At 66.4% G+C, this 16694-nt stretch overlaps 1 protein-coding gene and 1 long non-coding RNA gene across 2 annotated transcripts; one reads left to right on the top strand and one right to left on the bottom strand.

Annotated features, from left to right (window-relative positions):
• Nucleotides 1-6137: 6137 nt before the first annotated feature.
• On the top strand, nucleotides 6138-12567 carry CHMP6 (charged multivesicular body protein 6). The gene is made up of 8 exons (XM_059380491.1): nucleotides 6138-6246; nucleotides 8452-8561; nucleotides 8719-8806; nucleotides 8890-8976; nucleotides 9772-9837; nucleotides 10021-10101; nucleotides 11031-11085; nucleotides 11596-12567. The coding sequence occupies exons 1-8, from the start codon at nucleotides 6184-6186 to the stop codon at nucleotides 11649-11651; spliced, it is 606 nt and encodes a 201-aa protein (XP_059236474.1). The 5' UTR covers nucleotides 6138-6183; the 3' UTR covers nucleotides 11652-12567.
• Nucleotides 12568-14870: 2303 nt separating this feature from the next.
• On the bottom strand, nucleotides 14871-16419 carry LOC132004255 (uncharacterized). Its single transcript, XR_009400471.1, has 2 exons — nucleotides 16145-16419; nucleotides 14871-15195 (listed from the first exon to the last, which is right to left on the bottom strand). It is a non-coding gene; the product is annotated as an uncharacterized LOC132004255 (long non-coding RNA).
• Nucleotides 16420-16694: the final 275 nt, after the last annotated feature.

Genomic DNA, 16694 nt, shown 5'->3' with positions numbered 1-16694 from the left:
TGCTTAACAGGCACAGATGCTTTCCCGGGTGAGGAGAAGGTGCTAGAATGCACAGAGGTAGTGGTCCCACGGCATTGTGAAGCACCAGATGACTGAATTGTTGACTTTCAGATGGTGACCTGTATGTGACGTGACCGTCCCCTCAATGCACAAAATACCCAGAGGCGAGAGAGCACGGCTCCTGAAGGGTCTGTGGGCCGGCCTGGGTTTGAATCCGGGCTGCGCCTGCGGGAAATAGACGCTCCTCTCACTGCGTGTGTCCCGAGGGAGGGCGAGGCTGCAGGGACACGCAGGGCCTGTGACGCTGGCACCTGGGGACACGCAGGCGCCAGGGGGCCACGAAGCCTGCACCCCCTGCACCAGGCTTGCAGATGGCCAGCTCTAGAGGAAGCAGTTTGGGGACCGGGAAGCCCCGTGGGACCCCGCTGCCTCGAGCCCAGCTGGGGACAGGCCCAAGAGCCCTGGGGGGCAGCAGAAACGCTTCTGAGCACCGAGTGCAGGGGCAGGTCATGGAGCGCACCTGCTGTCCCCGGTGCGTCACAAGAGCCCTGCTTGGCCACTCACCACAGGTCCACGGGCGCCCCAGGTGTGAGGATGCCCAGCGGCCATGAGTGAGTGGCTGGACCCGAGCTCCCTCTGCGGGGCTGCCGTCCAGCTAGAGGCCAGGACAAGGCCCCCGTGCTTCTACGGCCCAGTCTCAGAAGGACCGGGCACTTGTGGTCACTCCGAGAGGCACTGACACCGTGTGTGAGGGGACACCCAAGGGCCCTTCTGGACCTGTCAGCCCTTGCAGCCCCTGCGGCGGCACAGCTGCGGGACAGCCCTGCCCAGCGGCGCCCCTGCGCCGGCACCCATGCCGCCCCCACCCCAGCACAGGCCCGTTCTCGGCTCTCCCACTCCCAGACACCCTCCCTGAGCCTGAGACCGCAGCACGCGGGTGCAGCGTGACCAGAGGGACTCAGAAGCTAGCCCGGGGCCACCCACCACCTGCTTCCACCCCGCAGGCCACAGCTTCTAGACACATGTCCATCCGGCCCCCCGCCCCTGTGCAGGCCACCACCCCTCCCTCCATCCCTCCTCCCACTGAGGCCAGGGTCTCAGAGTCCAGCTCCAGGTCAGTCAGGCGACCAGTCCCTCTGCGCCGGTTTCCCGTCGCCCCTCACAGTGGTGTAGATGAACCTGTGTCTGCGGCGATCATCTCCAAAGGAGGAACCGGTGATGAGTGGACAGAGGGCAGACCTCTCCCAGCGGGGGTGGGGGGGGGCCCAGGGCAGTCCCCGTCCAGGAAGGTCTCTACTGTAGCCCGGGCTTCTTGGACCCCCTTTCCTGCGAGGACCCCCAGAAGCCACTGCCTGCTGGGTGCCAGGTGCTGGAGTGCTGACATGCGGGGCGCGGGGACACTCCGCAGGGGGGCCGGCCGCCTGGCTGTCCTGCAGCGCCGCCGCGTGGCCGCCGGGTGGCTCGCCGCGGCCCGACCGCAGCCCGGCACAGCCGCGAGGCTTCCGGAAAGGCTGTGGACGCCCCTGCGGACCCGCGTCTGTTCTTCTCAAGGCCCTAAGAGCCGTGTCTGGACACCTGACCTGCTGCGGTTCGGTCTCCTCTCCCGTGGGGCCTGCAGCGGTCACCGGCAGAGCAAACCCCTGCGGGGCCTGGCGGCGTCCCCCCTGCAGCCCCTCCCGGGCCCCCCCGCAGTCTCTCCCGGGGGGCCCCCCCTGCAGCCCCAGCCTCTGGGAGCCGCCCCCCTTCCCTGCCCTTCCGAGCATGCGCGCCCTGGGGGCTCCCGCGGCCGCTCGCGTGGCCACTGCAGCGCCCACACTACGGACGCGGACAAAACGCCGGTTCCTGCGTTCGCACCCCGCCCAGGGATCCGCCTGGATTCCTCGGACTCGCTCGGGGCTGGTCTCCGGCTCATCCCACATGCTCTGCTCTTTCTGTCCGCGCCGCCTTGGTGTGACCCCCGAGGCCCCTGAAAACCTACCGCGCGTGTCCCCCCCCCCCCCCCCCCCCCCCCCCCCGCCCCCCCCCCCCCCCCCCCCCGCACCGCACCCGCCAGCCCCAGCTCGGCCTCCGCGGGGCGCCCTGGCCCCACAGCCCACACGCAGGCCGGGCGTGGGACGGCCGGCATCGGGGACACCTGGCGTCCGGCGGCACCTGGCGTCGGGGGGCGCCTGGCGTCGACGCGGGGAGGCAACTCCCTCCGCTCAGTGTACGCGAGTGGGCGCGCCTGCCTCCTGTGGGCCCCGCCCTCCCCTCTGCGGATTGGCTCAGCTGTGGGCACGCCCCTGGGCTCAGCCAATCAGCGCCCTAGCCCCCACGGCCACCGCCGATTGGCCCAGGGAGGGAAGCCAATCAGAGCTCGTGTCGGGGAGCGGGCCTCGGAGGTGGAGAGCAGGTGGACCCAGGCGGCGGCTTCCCGCGCTGGTCCCCGACCGCCCACTCCCAGGTGCCTCACGTGCAGCTTACGTCATCTGCACCGCAAGGCCGGGGGTCACTCCATGCGGGCCGCCAGCACCCTACCAGCCGCCAGCGGCCCTGCGGATGGTGGCCCGCCCAAGGGTCATGTTTTCATCCCGACGTCCCCCGGGGCAGCGCGTCATGGGACGGCCACCTCCCCACTGACACCCTCCCTGGAAGCCACGTCGGGATCCCGGGCTACTGTCCACCCACAGGAGGAGTCTCCTGATCCCCCGCCCCCCCCCCGGGCAGTCACAGGCCACCTGGGGGGCTCTGGCAGGTGAGATGGGGCCGCACGCCCAGGGCAGGAGGCCGCGGTCACTGACAGGACCCGCTTCTCGCAAGCCGCAGAGTCTCTGTGCCCCCGCCCGCCCCCCGCCAGGGTCCAGCGGTGCGGCCCCGCCCTTCACTCCGGCCCATCCGCGGTTTAGGGGCACCGAACCTCCGTACTAAACACCTCCGGCTTGAAACGCCCAGAGAGCTGTCCCGAGTGAAGGCGGGTGACAAGTCGCTCCGGGAGAGCCTGGGAGGCGGAAGTCCAGGACAGGTGATAGGAAGTGATCATCTCATCTATGTGTGGCGGGTTGAACCGTGTCCCCTCAAAATGCAGGTCCTGAGCTCCCAACCCACAGTTCCTCTGAATGGGATGTAGTTAGGCCGGAGGGTCTCGACGGAGGTAATTAAGATAAAAGGAGGTCAGAAGGGCAGGCCGGCAACCTCAGACTTCCCGCGCCCACCTGACGGTTTTAAGACAAGCTTTAAGTTCTCAGTTCCAGGGTAGAACCAGAAAATGGGAAGATCTACTGGGCTGCTATAAGAGATCTGGTTTCTTGTGGCAGCACTGCGGTCTCGGGAAATCGTGCCCCAGCTTCAGCCCGGCGCTGGCAGGATTCCAACACACAGCGGGGTCTCCGTCCCCTCAGGTCCAGACCGGAGCAGCCCGAGGACGTGTGAGGACCGAGACAGTGGAGGGGAAGGACCTTGCTCACCCCCGAGCTCACCCCATAAAGCCTGGCCCGCCAGCACAGGTGACCCTCCTCCCTGAGACACCCCCTTCCGTGCAGACCACACCGAGGCAGTCGCTGGCTAAGGGGAGGCGGCTTCTCCTCCGGGCCCCACCCCGGGAACACCCAAGATTTTGCTGACTCGCACCGAGAGCCACAGAGGCCCAGTTTGGTCCTTTGTTGCTGGAAGCTTGGACTTGGCACAGCTGAGCTGAGCCAAAAGTCCCTTGGTGTGATAGGTAGGGAAGACTCCGGGAATTTGGGGAGATAAGGACCTGCTGTGAGTTGCCCGGTGCAGCCCACTCACTGAATGCCTCACTGTGTCCCCAAACCACACTGCCCTGACAGAGGCCTGGCCAGAGCCCTTGGTGAGGACCACATATTCTCGAAAAGCCCTCTGTGGGCCAGGAATGATGGTGGCAGTGTCGGTGTCCCCTGGGCACCCCAGGGGGCAGGCCCAGAGGTCAGGTGAGCAGGGTTGTGGGGGCAGCCGTCATGAGGCACAGTGCCAGGCTCTCTGGCTTTGGTCTTGGACTTGACAGCTGGGTCAGGTGCCCCTAAGCCTGAACAAAATGGACATGATGGGAAAGCGCACACGATCAGTGAAAAAATAACCCAGATGGGGCGAGGAGAGATCTGACACCGCGCACCCAACAGTCCGACCCCTCACCGGCCCCCAGCCGCAGCCAGTTCCACGACCGGGGCGCCACGTTGCAGGATTCCAGGAAGTACAAGCGCCCGGCCTGCTCACAGTGCCTACTCTGTCCTTCCGCTGCCCTGCTGCTAAGGAACAGCCACTACCTCGGTCTCGTTCAGGAATCTGCAGGTTTGGCCGAGTCCAGAGGGAAGGTGCAACCCCGCTCCCCCTGGCGTCAGCTAGCGTGGCCCCGCCCGTGGGGACAGAGACCTGCTTGTGCAAGCCAGTGCCTGAGTAGCTGGCACCGGCTGATGCCTGCCAGTTCCTCCCAGGGCAGGGGGCGCTCCGGGCCGACCGGGTGGCTGAGTTCCACTGGCCGTGTCAGCTTTTAGGACCTGATCTCGGGAGTCGAGGAGCGCCACTGCTGCAGTAGGTACGGGCTGGGCGGGGACTCACTCTCCTTGGCCGCCTCATGATGGGGAGCCAGACCTGCAGATGCTTCTCCTTGGCGGGCTAGCTGGCTGGGGGCTTCCTCACTGGAGCTCTGGAGCAACGCGTCTGCAGGCAGAGGAGGGGGCTCCCTTCCCGGCGCCAGCTGCTTCTCTCTTCCTGCGGTGCAAGGCCAGGGGGCCGGTGGACACAAGGCCCCTCGGTGTTTCTCCTCCACCTGCAGCTGCTTTGGGCGGGCCTCCTGCAGCCTGTCCTGTGCCCAGCAAGATTCTCAGCCCTGAAGGGCAGTTTCTGTAGCCCCGGTGTGCACCCCAGTGAGTTTCCCAGCCAAAGGGTGGTCTCTCCTGCAGACCACTCTGGTTCTCGGCCTCTGGACCCTTCCTCTGCCCCAGGCAGGCCGCCCTGTCCCAGTGGCCACGCCGCCTCCCACCGAGGCTGGACCTTACCCCAGCAGACGGCTGGAACACAGGGACACGCAGCACGCTCTCTCGCAGGGCTCCCTGGCTAATCAGGGTGTCCAGAATGAAGTACTCAGGTGGCCACCTAGACTGGGGCCCATCTTGTGGAACAGAAATAGAACTCCAGGCCTTGTGGCCAAACCTGACGTGAGTGACCACCATGGAGGGTTTTCCCCGTTCTCCCGGCGCTCACAAAGTGGCCGCGGCAGCCGGGGCAGAGCCTGTGGGCTCAGCAACACAGACTCCCCAGCGACGGCCGCCTGCTCCCCACAAGCGTGGGGTGCCCAGCCGCGCAGCAGCGCTGAGCCCCCAGACCACCGTGTCCTGGGGGGACCGGCCAGCCACAGCAGCCGGCTATTCCGGGTTTCCGTCATGAGGCAGTGGACCTGTCCTCACCGCATGGACGCTTCCTCTGGACGCGGACCTCCCTAACCACCTGCAGGGCTTCCTGCCAGCGCGCCCCCGCGGAAGCCGGCCAGCCCGGTGCCCGCTCGGCTCGGCGTCCACCGAAGAGGTGAGGCCAGCGGCTCCTCTCAGACCCCCGCGCCCCGCCCGTGAGCCGCTGGGCTGTTAGGGCCGGGCCTGGCGCAGGGCAGAGTCCGTCACAGGACCGGCTGGGGTGACCCGGCAGGGCTGGGTGCTGTGGCGGGAGGGGCCGTGTGGCCCCCGAGCCCGGCGCGCGCGGCCGGGACACTCAGCCGCGGGCCGGGGGGGCCCAGACTGAGCAGCGCGCAGGCCCGGCGGCCGGCCCGGTAGCCGTCGCGCACACCTGGAAGCCCGCGGGCCGGGCCCAGGATCGCTGAGCGCAGCGCCGCGTGGCCGCACCCGCCGGGGCGCAGGGGCTCGCGGACACGGCGTCCGGCCCGCGGACCTCGCAAGGACCCCACCTACACGGGAGACCGCGACTTCGAGTCTTAGTCGGCAGCTGCAGGGCACTCCGCAGAGCGCGCGAATGCGGCGCTCAGGCCTGCGCAGGCCCGGCCGGCAGCGTCCTCGAGCCGCGGTCGCCCAGTCCCGCGAGGGCGGATCCGAATCCCCGCACCGCCGGCCGCTCGCCCGCACGCGCTTCGCCTTCTGCGGCGTGTGGCCTCGCGCGGCCGCCGTCGGGGGCGGGGCTTCGGTACGGAGGCCGCGAGGGCGGCGAGGGGGCGCGGCGGGCGGGGCCGCGGGCCGGGGCGCCATGGGCAACCTGTTCGGCCGCAAGAAGCAGAGCCGGGTCACCGAGCAAGACAAGGCCGTCCTGGTGAGAGCCGGGCCCCGCGGCGACGGCGGGGGACAGCGGGCCGGGCCTGCGCGGCCCCCGGGAGGGCCTGCCGCTCCGCCGGGCGGGCTTCTGGCCGCGGACGGCGGCGCCGGGCGGCGGGCGACCCGGGCGAGGGCGGGACGGGGCCGCGGGGTCGGGGCGGCGCGGAGAGTCGCGCGGTGTCGCAGCCGCTCCTGGTCGGCGGGCGAGCGCGCGCTGCGGGGGGCAGGCGCCGCGGCCCGGGAGGGGGACGGTCCCGCCGGGTGGTCGGGCGCCCCGGAGCCCGCGGGAGCGCCGCGCTGCCAGCCCCGCACACGGCGGCCCGCGGTGCGGGCGTGCGGTCCCCGGGCGGACCCCGCAGACCCCGGGCGGACCCCGCAGACCCTGGGCGGACCCCGCAGACCCCGGGCGGACCCCGGAGACCCCGGGCGGACCCCGCAGACCCTGGGCGGACCCCGCAGACCCCGGGCGGACCCCTCGGACCCCGGAGACCCCGGGCGGACCCCGGAGACCCCGGGCGGACCCCGCGAACCCCGGAGACCCCGGGCGGCCCCGCAGACCCCGGGCGGCCCCGCGGCTCCCGGCTGCCCCGCGGCGCACTCGGTCTCTGCGGCCCGGACGCAGGACGGCCTAGGAAGCGCCAGGACGGGGGGCCGCGGACCGCCGCCCCGCGGACCCTCGCTCGCGCTCCAGCCGGCCCGGCGTCGGGTCTGAGCGGGAAACGGGCGCGGTCTCCGGTGGCCTCGCGCTGGCTGCAGCAACCTCCTGTCGTGAAGGTCCTTGACCGAGGCTCCCCGGCTGGAGCCGCGTCTGGCACGGGTGTCCCTGGAGGAAACCCGAGGAGCGGGGGTGCTGCCCGGGGTGGGGCGCGCTCTGGGCTCTGCGGAGGCGGGGGCGCGCCTGGCCGACCCCGCCCGCCCCCGCGGTTCTCTCCTTCCGAGGACGCAGCTCGGGGCTTCTCTTCAAGGAGGCCCTTCTGGCCGGGAGCCCCGCTGGGCGTGCCCAGACGGAGCAGCGCGGTCCGCGCACAGTAAACCCGACGACTGGCCGGTCGCTCGGATGTAAAGCTGGGAACTCCCGGCCGGGCGCCGTCTCCCCCGTGACCCTCCGCCGCTGCGTCTGGTTTCCCTAAGTACCCGCGTCCTGCGGCTCGTCTTCGGTGCTCTGGACGCACCCGGCTGGGACCGTGGCCCTGGCCGGGGGTGGAGGCCCAGTTCCGGGGAGGACGGCCAGAGCGGAGAGGATGGCTCGTAGGCTGGCCGCCGTGTCTCTGGGCCTCGGGCCGGGAGAGTGGGCACCTGCCACTGCGGTGTCCGGGCGGCCCCGCCCGCCATGTGGCGCCCCGGGCAGGTGCTGCGGAGGCGTGCTGTGGAGGGAGCCGCGAAGCGGGTCCCTGCCGACGCGTCCACACTGGCGGATGATTTCTCCCTACACCGAGTCTTACAGGTGTGCCGACCTTTTCGCTTAGTTAACTCAGGGCAATCGTTCCTAAAGATAGAAGTCCGCATAGGAGAAATGCCCTGTGCCCGCACGCGCTCACCGTAGCGTCCTCTGAAATGGCGAAATTTGAAAGAAATGTGAGTGGTCTAGACTAGGGCAGGATTGACTGACGTGGTAAATGCCCCGCCCCCCCCCCTCCCCCGTCCCTTCTGGGACAGCACCCGGGGTCCCAGCTGCTTGGCACGATCACGCAAACACCACGCGAACGTGGCAGCGGCTGTCGGCAAAGACACGGTGATGAGCGGCGGAGGCAGGGGAGCTGCACGCAGCCGGAACCCGTCTGAAGCCCGCAGAGCCGGGCTGGAAGGCCCCAAACCCTCGCTGTGGCTGGGTGGGCCGGTGGCCCTTCTGGGTTGTCTCTGAACCCTGGAGGCAGTGGCGGCGCTCTGACCTGCCCCCGTCCCCAGCACCCACAGCCTTGCTGTGCAGTGACGCCACTGAGAACAGGCTCTCCGTCTCTGCGCTGTGGACCCTGGGGCTGGCTGCCCCTCCTGGGCCTTGCGGGATGCTGGGCAGCGCCCCTGGCCTCCACACCATGGTGCCAGGAGCATGCCCCTCCCAGTGGTGACAGCCATAAATGTCGCCAGCCCTTGCCCCATGTGCCCCTTGTCCCCACGGAGAACTCTGTTAGAGGGGGTGCCGCGCGGCCGGCGCAGGACCCGGCACAGCGAGGGCGTGTGCCGACCCAGGCCTGCTCTCTCGCAGCAACTGAAGCAGCAGCGGGACAAGCTGAAGCAGTACCAGAAGAGAATCACCCAGCAGCTGGAGCGCGAGCGCGAGATCGCCAGGCAGCTCCTGCGGGACGGGAAGAAGGAGTGAGTGGGGCCCAGGGCAGGCTGGACAAGAAGGGGCTTCATTCCCCTGTGGTCCTGGAGCCGGCGGGGGGGTAGGCCCAGGAGGCCAGTCCACGCCCGGCAAGGCCACCAACAGGCATGCCGGCCACTGGGTCACCGTGCGGAGTTCCCTCTGCAGACGGGCCAAGCTGCTGCTCAAGAAGAAGCGGTACCGGGAGCAGCTTCTGGACAAGACAGAAAACCAGATCACCAGCCTGGAAACCATGGTCGGTGGGGGGGGGGGGGGGGGGGGGGGGAGCAGGGGAGGGCAGACACCTGACCACTGGGTCTGCCTCGACATCCTCCCCAGGTCCAGAGCATCGAGTTCACCCAGATTGAGATGAAGGTGGTTGAAGGGCTGCAGATCGGAAACGAGTGTCTGAAAAAGATGCACCAGGTGGGCCCTGGCAGGGCTGGGGCAGAAAGGAAGGGGAGCTGGGCGGACGAGGGGCCGGGCTCATGCCCCAGGCCACACTTGTGCCCAGGCCGCGGGCGGGGAGTAGCAGGTGCCCGCCGGGAACATGGGGGAGCCAGTGCTCCCAGGAGGCAGCGATGGAGGCGGACACACTCAGGGTCTTGACCTGAGACTGGGCTGATGGGCGCAGACCAGAAACTGGGTCCACAGATGCTTATGTGACTGGAAGAGTAGTCTGGTGAGGGTGCACGAAGGGTGTGGCGGACGCACTGGGAGGGCTTCCTGGAGGAGGTGAATACAGCCTTGTCACAGGATGCGGCGTAGAGGTGGTGCCAGAAGGTGGGAGAGGCCATGCCCCAGCCGGCCCTGATCTCCGGGTAAGGGGACAGCAGGGGCCACACAGAGCGCCCCGGCCACCAGCTGCTCCGCCCGTCCGTCCAGTGTGTCCCTGCCGGTCAAGCAGAGGCTCTTTGAACCCAAACGAGATCAAGTCAGCCGCTCTGAGGAAGTTTCTGACACCTTTTTGCTTATTTCTGCCTCGACCTCCGAGGGCTGGTTGAGGTGCTGGAGGTCTGGGGCGAAGGGCCGGCAGGAGTCTGAGCGGAGCGGTGGGGGCCGAGCTCCGGAGTCTCTGCACTGGCCCAGCCCACGGCAGAGACAACCAGAACCGTGTCGTGTTCCGCGCGGCCTGGCTGGTGCCCTCCGGTCCAGGTGGCCTTCCCGCCAGGGCTTCTGCCAGGGCCTCGCTGACGAGACTCCCTCCGAACCGATTGTTAGGTGATGTCCATAGAGGAAGTGGAGCGGATACTGGAGGAGACGCAGGAGGCCGTGGAGTACCAGCGGGTAGGTGCTGCCGGGCCACGGGGGCCATCTGCCGCCCGTGTGAGTGCCCAGCGGGTGCCCTCGAGGGCCGCGCCTGCCTGTGCCGGGGGTGGTCAGCTTTTCTCAAGGTGGGGGGCCTTGAGCCACGGGCGGTCTCCTTCCCCAGCCTGGCCCCGGTCCTCACCTCTGCTCCTCCTCTCGCAGCAAATAGACGAGCTCTTGGCCGGAAGCTTCACTCAGGAGGATGAGGAGGCCATCTTGGAGGAGCTGAACGCGATCACTCAGGTAGTAGGATCTCCCGGAGCCGGGCGCAGTCCCTTGGGCCACAGGACCTCCCAGAACTGGGCGCGGTCCCTCGGGCGACAGGACCCCAGGCGGCTTCTGCCCGTGGTGGTCACTGGTGTTGGGGAGCACACAGTCCTGTCGCTGCGGTCGGTGTTCCGGAAACGACTAGCGCTTGTGCTGCACCGAGGCCCGTCTCCTCGCGGGCCTGGCTGACAGCAGGGAGAAAAGCCCCCCCGGGGAGACGGTTTCGCGGGCTGCCCACCCGAGGAGGTTGCTGGAGGCTGGGGCCTCCCGGAGCCCGGCGGCCTGGACAGCGCAGAGATGCTGACTTCTGGCTCCGTCGGCCCCTCCAGAGGACAGAGTGTGGTTTTGTGATCTCGGGTGGCCTTTCCCGTTGAGGCCCAGGGGCTCGCTGTCGTGCACGGGGCCTGCATGCATAACCCTGGACGCTGCTGACGCCTCGTGCAGGCCTGAGGCCTGTGTCCGCTCCCTGACTGAGCGGTCTCTGTCTCTGGGCCCCCCGCCAAGGGGCGCCGCATTCTCCCTGTGCCCCCCGCCCGCCGCTCCCCCTGCCCTCGGGAGGAGCACTAGCTCATGTCGCTGCTCTGTGCACTTCCGTGTCCCGTGGGCGCTGCCTCCTGATGTCCTTCCTCCCGAGGACCCGAATGCCCCAAGCCACGAGGGGGCCCCTGGGGGACAGGCAGCTCCACCACAGACCTGCCCTTGCGCGAGCACAGCGGGCGCTTCTGTGGCTCCGGGGCCCGTGCGCATACGTGTGCCCAAGTGCACGGCCAGGTTTGCAGCTGAGATCTCCTAGGAAGCCCCCTGGGGCAACTGAGGTCTCAGTAGTGCCAGCCCCTGCCGGGGCTTCAGCGCGGGGGACTTCCCGCCCCGGTGGTGTCCTGCAGCCTCTGCCCTCTTTCTTGTAGGAGCAGATAGAGCTCCCAGAGGTTCCTTCAGAGCCCCTTCCCGAAAAGAAACCAGGTACGCTTCTCGTCCTGTCCTTTAGAGAACACGGATTTCCAGACAAAGCAAAATGCCTGGGCCACAAGGTCCTTCCCCCCTTCCCACTCAGGGAAAGTCGGTTCCCTCCTCCCCAGTGGGGCAGGTAAGCACAGGCCTCGCTCTGGGCTTGGGCCCGGGTCTCCAGGATGGGGTGACCTTCTCGGGCCTGACCCCGTTCAGAAAGGCGTAGCCCACAAGCCGAGCTGGGAAAAGGCCATGTCCAGCCCAGGACGAGCCGTCCTCTAGACAGCAGGGCCCTGTGGGGCCGCTTCCCGCTGCGGCCCTGTGTGGCTGCTGGTCCCTCCACATTTCCTCCTGCCCCTCTCCCTGCCCCTCCCTCACAACAGGCCCCTGCCTGCGCCTTGGGCCCCGCAGGCCCTGTCCAGAGCGCGCTGTCCTGGGTCCTGGCTCCTTACCACCTCCTTCTCTGGAAGTGTCTGCCTCTCTGGTCTTCTCTCCTCGGCCAACGCCTCTTTCTTTCCTCCACAGAGAAAGTGCCCCGCGAGGCCAAGCCCAGGCAGGTGGAGCTGGTGGCGGCCTCGTAACTCGGCCTCCTCTCGCGGGACTGGCGGGGACTCCCCAGAGCCTGGGGCCCATAGAGTTTGGGTGCGTGGCCAGCCCTGACCCGGCTCCCAGGAGGCCGGCGCCAGGCCAGGCCGGTCAGGTGCTGATGGCGCAGCGTGGCGCCGTGGGCTTGGTACCAGGAGGGCTCTGCGGAGCGCTTCCCTGGCACTGCGGCCTTGCTCTCGTTTCTGGATTAAATGGCAACGTTCAGACCCTCCAGCCACACGCAGCTTCTGACGCTGCGGCTCCCACGCAGCCACAGGCAGGCCCAAGGCTCCTGGTGCTGGCCACTCCTGTCCCCGGCCCTGCAAGGCTCCGCGGGCCGCCCTCTCCGCAGCTTGCTGTCTTCTTGGGAGGGCGCGTCGAACCGGCTTCCTCGCCCGCCCCTCCCTCTCTGCTGCTGCTCCCGCCGGCTGGCCGGGGCTTCAGTTAGGGAGCGCCTGCCTTGGCCTGGCTTCCTCACCTGCCCCATCTCCCCATCGGTTCACGGCTGGAAACCTCCCCTCTTCTGTGTCGACATTCGACAGTGTTGGGCTGGCGGGGGTGGACGCACCCCTGCTGGGCTGACAGTGGCCGAACCCCGACTGGTCCTTGGCACCAGCGGGAGCTCAACCCTGCTGCAAAGGGACATTCCTGGGGAGCCAGCGGTCTCCCGGGGGTCCCCGGAGGTGCTGATGGGCCTGCTTGGGGGTGCGGCCCCCGTCGCCTGGGAGCTTGCTGGGCCCCCGGGGCTCTCCAACGAGGCGGATGCTGTCGGGGGTGGTCGCGGCTCTCTGGCCGACGGCTCATCCTGGCATTAGACAATCCCGATGACATCTCCCTGCCACCTGCAACAGAAAGGGGACCCTCCCAGCCCCCTCCCAGGTCAGCCCCGTATTAAAGTTGATGCCTGCATGGTCTGCAGCCTCGTGGAATGGGGTCCCTGGGGGCAGCTGGTGGGTTCGAGTGCGGCTCCTCTCATGTCCCTGAAACACGGCACGTTGGCCCCTACTGGGCACTTGCTCCACTGCGCCTGCCTCGAGTGGCCTGGGGGCTGGGGACGTGGGGCAGGTGAGGGTCCTCAGCGCACCCAGCGGGGCTCTGGCACCGAGGGCACCCTGCGCTCTGGCTGTCCGCTCTGGGCAGCTGCCGGTAGCGAGGCGCGGGGTCAGGTCCTGGGCTCCTCCAGGGAAACAGGCACCGCGGTCTCTGCGTGCACTGAGGTGAGGGAGGCTGGTCGGTTGGGTTCCTCCAGCAGGGGTCTGGTTTGGAGGCCCAGGTGGGAAGCCACATGCCCCCGGGAGCAGGCAGGCAACAGCAAGGCGAAGGGTGGGGGTGCCCCACTCCTAGGGGCTGCCGTGTCCTGCACTCGAGGCCGCCGTGGGCTGCAGCCAAGTTACCCAGGGGGCAGGAGGTTGGGGGAGGGGGGGGACAAGAGCTGAAAACCAGATTTGGAGGTGTAATGCCAGCCTCAGCCTGGAGGGGGCTCTCTGCCAGCTCATTTGGGGGATTTTGCAGGAAACTGGCATTGACGGTGTCAGTCTGGCTGCGGGCCCCACCCGTGTGTTTCTGGTAACAGCCATCCGTGGCCGTCCCGGGGGTTCTCACAGACAAGGAGATACAGGCTACCTTTGCATCCAGCAACCCTGCCCTACTCTGCGGCTGCCGGTCCAAGGTCATGGAGGGAGTGGGCAGCCTGGGTAGGGGAAGTGCCGACCCCCCACCGGCAGGGTGGACCCCTCTCCTTTCCCTTTGCTGAGGGCTGGCGGCAAAGTCTGCCCCTTGCAGTCACTGGCTGGCCTCCCTGAGGGCTTCACCATGGGGGCTGTGCGGTGGGGTCAGCACTCCGACCACCCCCCTCCCGCGGTGAGTGCCTGGAGAACCTGCCTGGGTGTGCATGGCCCGCTCCCGGGCATGGGGAACCCAGCGAGCATCCGACAGCAGCCCAGGCGTCCTCCTGACCCGGGTAAGGGGTCCCCGCATCTCCTGCAACAGCTGGAAAGTTGGGGAGGGAACTTTGTCCTCTCTCAGTGTCTCAGTAGTTAGGCCTCATGTGCCAACTAATCACCTTTTCTCTTTGTACATGTTTATTCCGTTCATCTAAGGAGGTTCTGCCCTGAAACCCAGCATGACCTTGAGCTGCCTCCTAGGCTCTGGCCCTGGAGGTTGCCTGGCTTGCAGCTCCCGTGTGTGTGCGTGAGTGTGCGTGAGTGTGCAGGGAGCTAGGATGAGCTCACACTGATGCTACCCAGCACTGAACCCTGGTCCTGAAACACCACCTATGTGACCATGACCCACCTTCGTTCTAATCTACGGGGCATAGAACTCGGAACACCGCAGAGGAGTGAGAGCTGAGTTCAGAGCCCTGGTGGCAGAGCTGGGATCCTACCCAAGATCAGTGGGGGCTGCGGAAACAGGTGGGAGAGGCTTCCGGTGGGGCCGTGGGGCAGGAAGGCGGGGTGAGGACTGGGCACTGGGACCATTTTGGTGGGATGCACGTCTGTCCCCAGTACAGGCAGCATGAAAGTTTTAAAAGCAGGGGATGGGGAACTGGGAGGGTTGGGCACCCAGGATGAGACGGGGGGCACCGTCCAGGATGGGGTTGGGCACCCAGCTACAGAACGGGGGCTGCCAGCTGTAGATGGGGGTCCCCTGGCCCCCGTGTGCCCTGCCCTGAGGAGGCATGTCCCCCTCCCCACTTACGGCCACCCCCATAGGGTCTCCCTGAAACCCTGCTGTACCCAGGGAGAAAACTGGGGGACTTGAGGCAGGGTGTGGGGCATTGTCCTGACAACACATGGGCTTCTGGTGGTGTCAGCTGTCCACGGTCACTCACTGGCCACAAACTCAGGAGGGACGCCTGCTGCCCCGTCCACATGCACAAGAACACTCGAAGCCCATGGTGGCCACTGGAGGTCGGCACAACCTGTGGTCTGAGCCAGCCAGGCTGACAGGCTGCCGGACAAAAACCATTTTGAGGATCATGACCGACCTAGAGTCGACACGGCAGCCCGGATGCCAGATTTACAACCCCCAGTCACTCCATGCAAAGCTGGTGTCTGTGACCAGTTTCCCAGGGGAAAGACAGTGGCAGACACCAGCTCAGATCCAGGCGGTAGGATCTTCAAGCACATGAGAGCAAGGACAGCAACTAGCTCCCAGGAGGTCAAGTTCAACAAGCTGGAAGCGGATGGAAAGTCTTAGCTGGGGAGCAGAGAAGACACGAGAGCAAAATGCATTTTTCAGAACCAGAAAATACACCGAAAGTCCAAAAAATTAACAAGCTCCATCGCAGAGAGGGGTGTCCAGGAAAGCCCGTGTGAGCCGGGGGAGCAGCCACCAGACTCGTCGGGTCTGGCCGGGAGACAGAAGAGCGGGGGCTCATCCATGCCGCGGGACCGGTGAGACGGGGCGAGAGGGTCCAACACTGTGTTATGGAAATCCCGAGACGGGGGCGCCTGGGGGCTCAAGTCATGATCTCAGGGTCCTGGGATGGAGCCCCTGCTCGGTGGGGAGCCTGCTTCTTCCGTCTCTCGCTGTGTCTCTCTGTCAAATAAATAAATAAAATCTTAAAAAAAAAAAAAATCCCAAGAGAGGAGAAACATGATAGCGGGGGGGGGGGAATGGAGAAAGACTGACCAAAACTTTCTCACATTTGAGGAAAAACTTCAACTTACAGACATAAGAATTGCAGTGACTCCCCCTCCCAAACGGGGTGAATCCAAAGAAAGCCGCGCCCAGACATGTAACTAAACTGGTGAAAAGTTGAAGGCAAAGGAAAAGAACCGAGAAGGCTCCGGGTGGAGAGGAAAGCCGTCCAGAGGACAACGATCGACCAAGCAGCTGCGACAGAAACCAGAGAGGCCAGAACCCGGGGAGCAGGGTCTGGAACGCGCCGGCAGACGGCGGTCAGGCCGCAGTTCAGTGTCGTCCAAACATGCTTTGGGAAGGAAGGAAAGACGGGGACGCTCCTGGGCGAAGGGCAGGAGGCGGCGACAGACACGCTCCAGAGGGAGCTGCCAGAGACGCTCTCCGGGCCGCCAGGAATTGACACCACGGGGACTTCGGGAGCGGGGGAGGAGCAGCAGAAACGGCCATTGTCCGTCTTGTTTTTAAACAGACGTGTGACTGTCGACCCTAACACTTGCGGACGCCCACAGCGGTGACGCGACAGGAGGGGCAGAGCGTCTGGTTAACTCCGGATCCCACACGCGGGAGGCCGGGCGCGTGGCCGAGCCCCCTCGTGCGACCAGACACCAGGAGATTTTCAAACACCCCGGGAAAAGGCAGGAAAGGGGAAACAGGCACAAACAGAGCGATAAAGGGGTAGATCGAAGTTCAGTTCTTAACATCTCCACTAACCATGAACGGTCCGAACACACCAAGTGAAGGCACTGCCAGACGGGAATAAAAACGGAAAAGCCTGATTATGGTATCTCGGAGAAACCCACTTTAATGTAAAGGCAGGTAAAAAAGAGAACGATGGGGAAAATACCTCTCGGAGACACGAATCACGGGAAAGCTGGCGTGGTCATGTCAGCACCAGACAGCGCGGGCTTCAAGACGCATGTCGCCAGAGACGGGGGACCTTAAGTGACAAAGGCAGGGATCACAGCCCAAGGCGCGTACCCCCAAACCACAGGACTTCAACACTCCGGAGGCAAAACCCGCGGAACCGAAGGACTGACCGTCTCTCGGAGGCTAGACGCGCAGCCGGCCTCTCCAGGGTACAGACCGGCCGGACCAAGTCACCCACAGCAGAGCACACCTCGTCCCATGACGCGGGACACACGCCAATGTGCACCGTGTGGGGGCCGTGCCGTCCACCTGAACAAATTGCAGAAAAACTGAAATCCTACAAAATGAGATCAGATCATCATGTAATGACTCTGGAAATCAATGACCGATCTCGGAAAGATGCACAGATATAAGCCGTTACGGGGAAAAAGGAATTCCCAAAAGAAGTAAGAAAATATTGTAAACGGAACGAGCATGAACACATGAACGTTTGTGGACGGCAGCCGAAGTAGCGCCTTTTCTCTCAA

Source organism: Mustela nigripes, chromosome 16, assembly GCF_022355385.1.
Source record: "Mustela nigripes isolate SB6536 chromosome 16, MUSNIG.SB6536, whole genome shotgun sequence".
NCBI lineage: Eukaryota > Metazoa > Chordata > Mammalia > Carnivora > Mustelidae > Mustela > Mustela nigripes.
The sequence above is the reverse complement of the archived record's forward strand: the minus strand, read 5'-3'. Positions and strand labels throughout refer to the sequence as shown.

What these genes read in the sequence shown, in the direction of transcription:
- CHMP6 (XM_059380491.1), top strand. Translation starts at nt 6,184, where the DNA reads ATGGGCAACCTGTTCGGCCGCAAGAAGCAGAGCCGGGTCACCGAGCAA. An exon ending in TCACCAGCCTGGAAACCATG is followed by an intron (nt 8,807 to 8,889) that starts GTCGGTGGGGGG and finishes CATCCTCCCCAG; the next exon opens with GTCCAGAGCATCGAGTTCAC. An exon ending in CCTTCCCGAAAAGAAACCAG is followed by an intron (nt 11,086 to 11,595) that starts GTACGCTTCTCG and finishes TTTCCTCCACAG; the next exon opens with AGAAAGTGCCCCGCGAGGCC.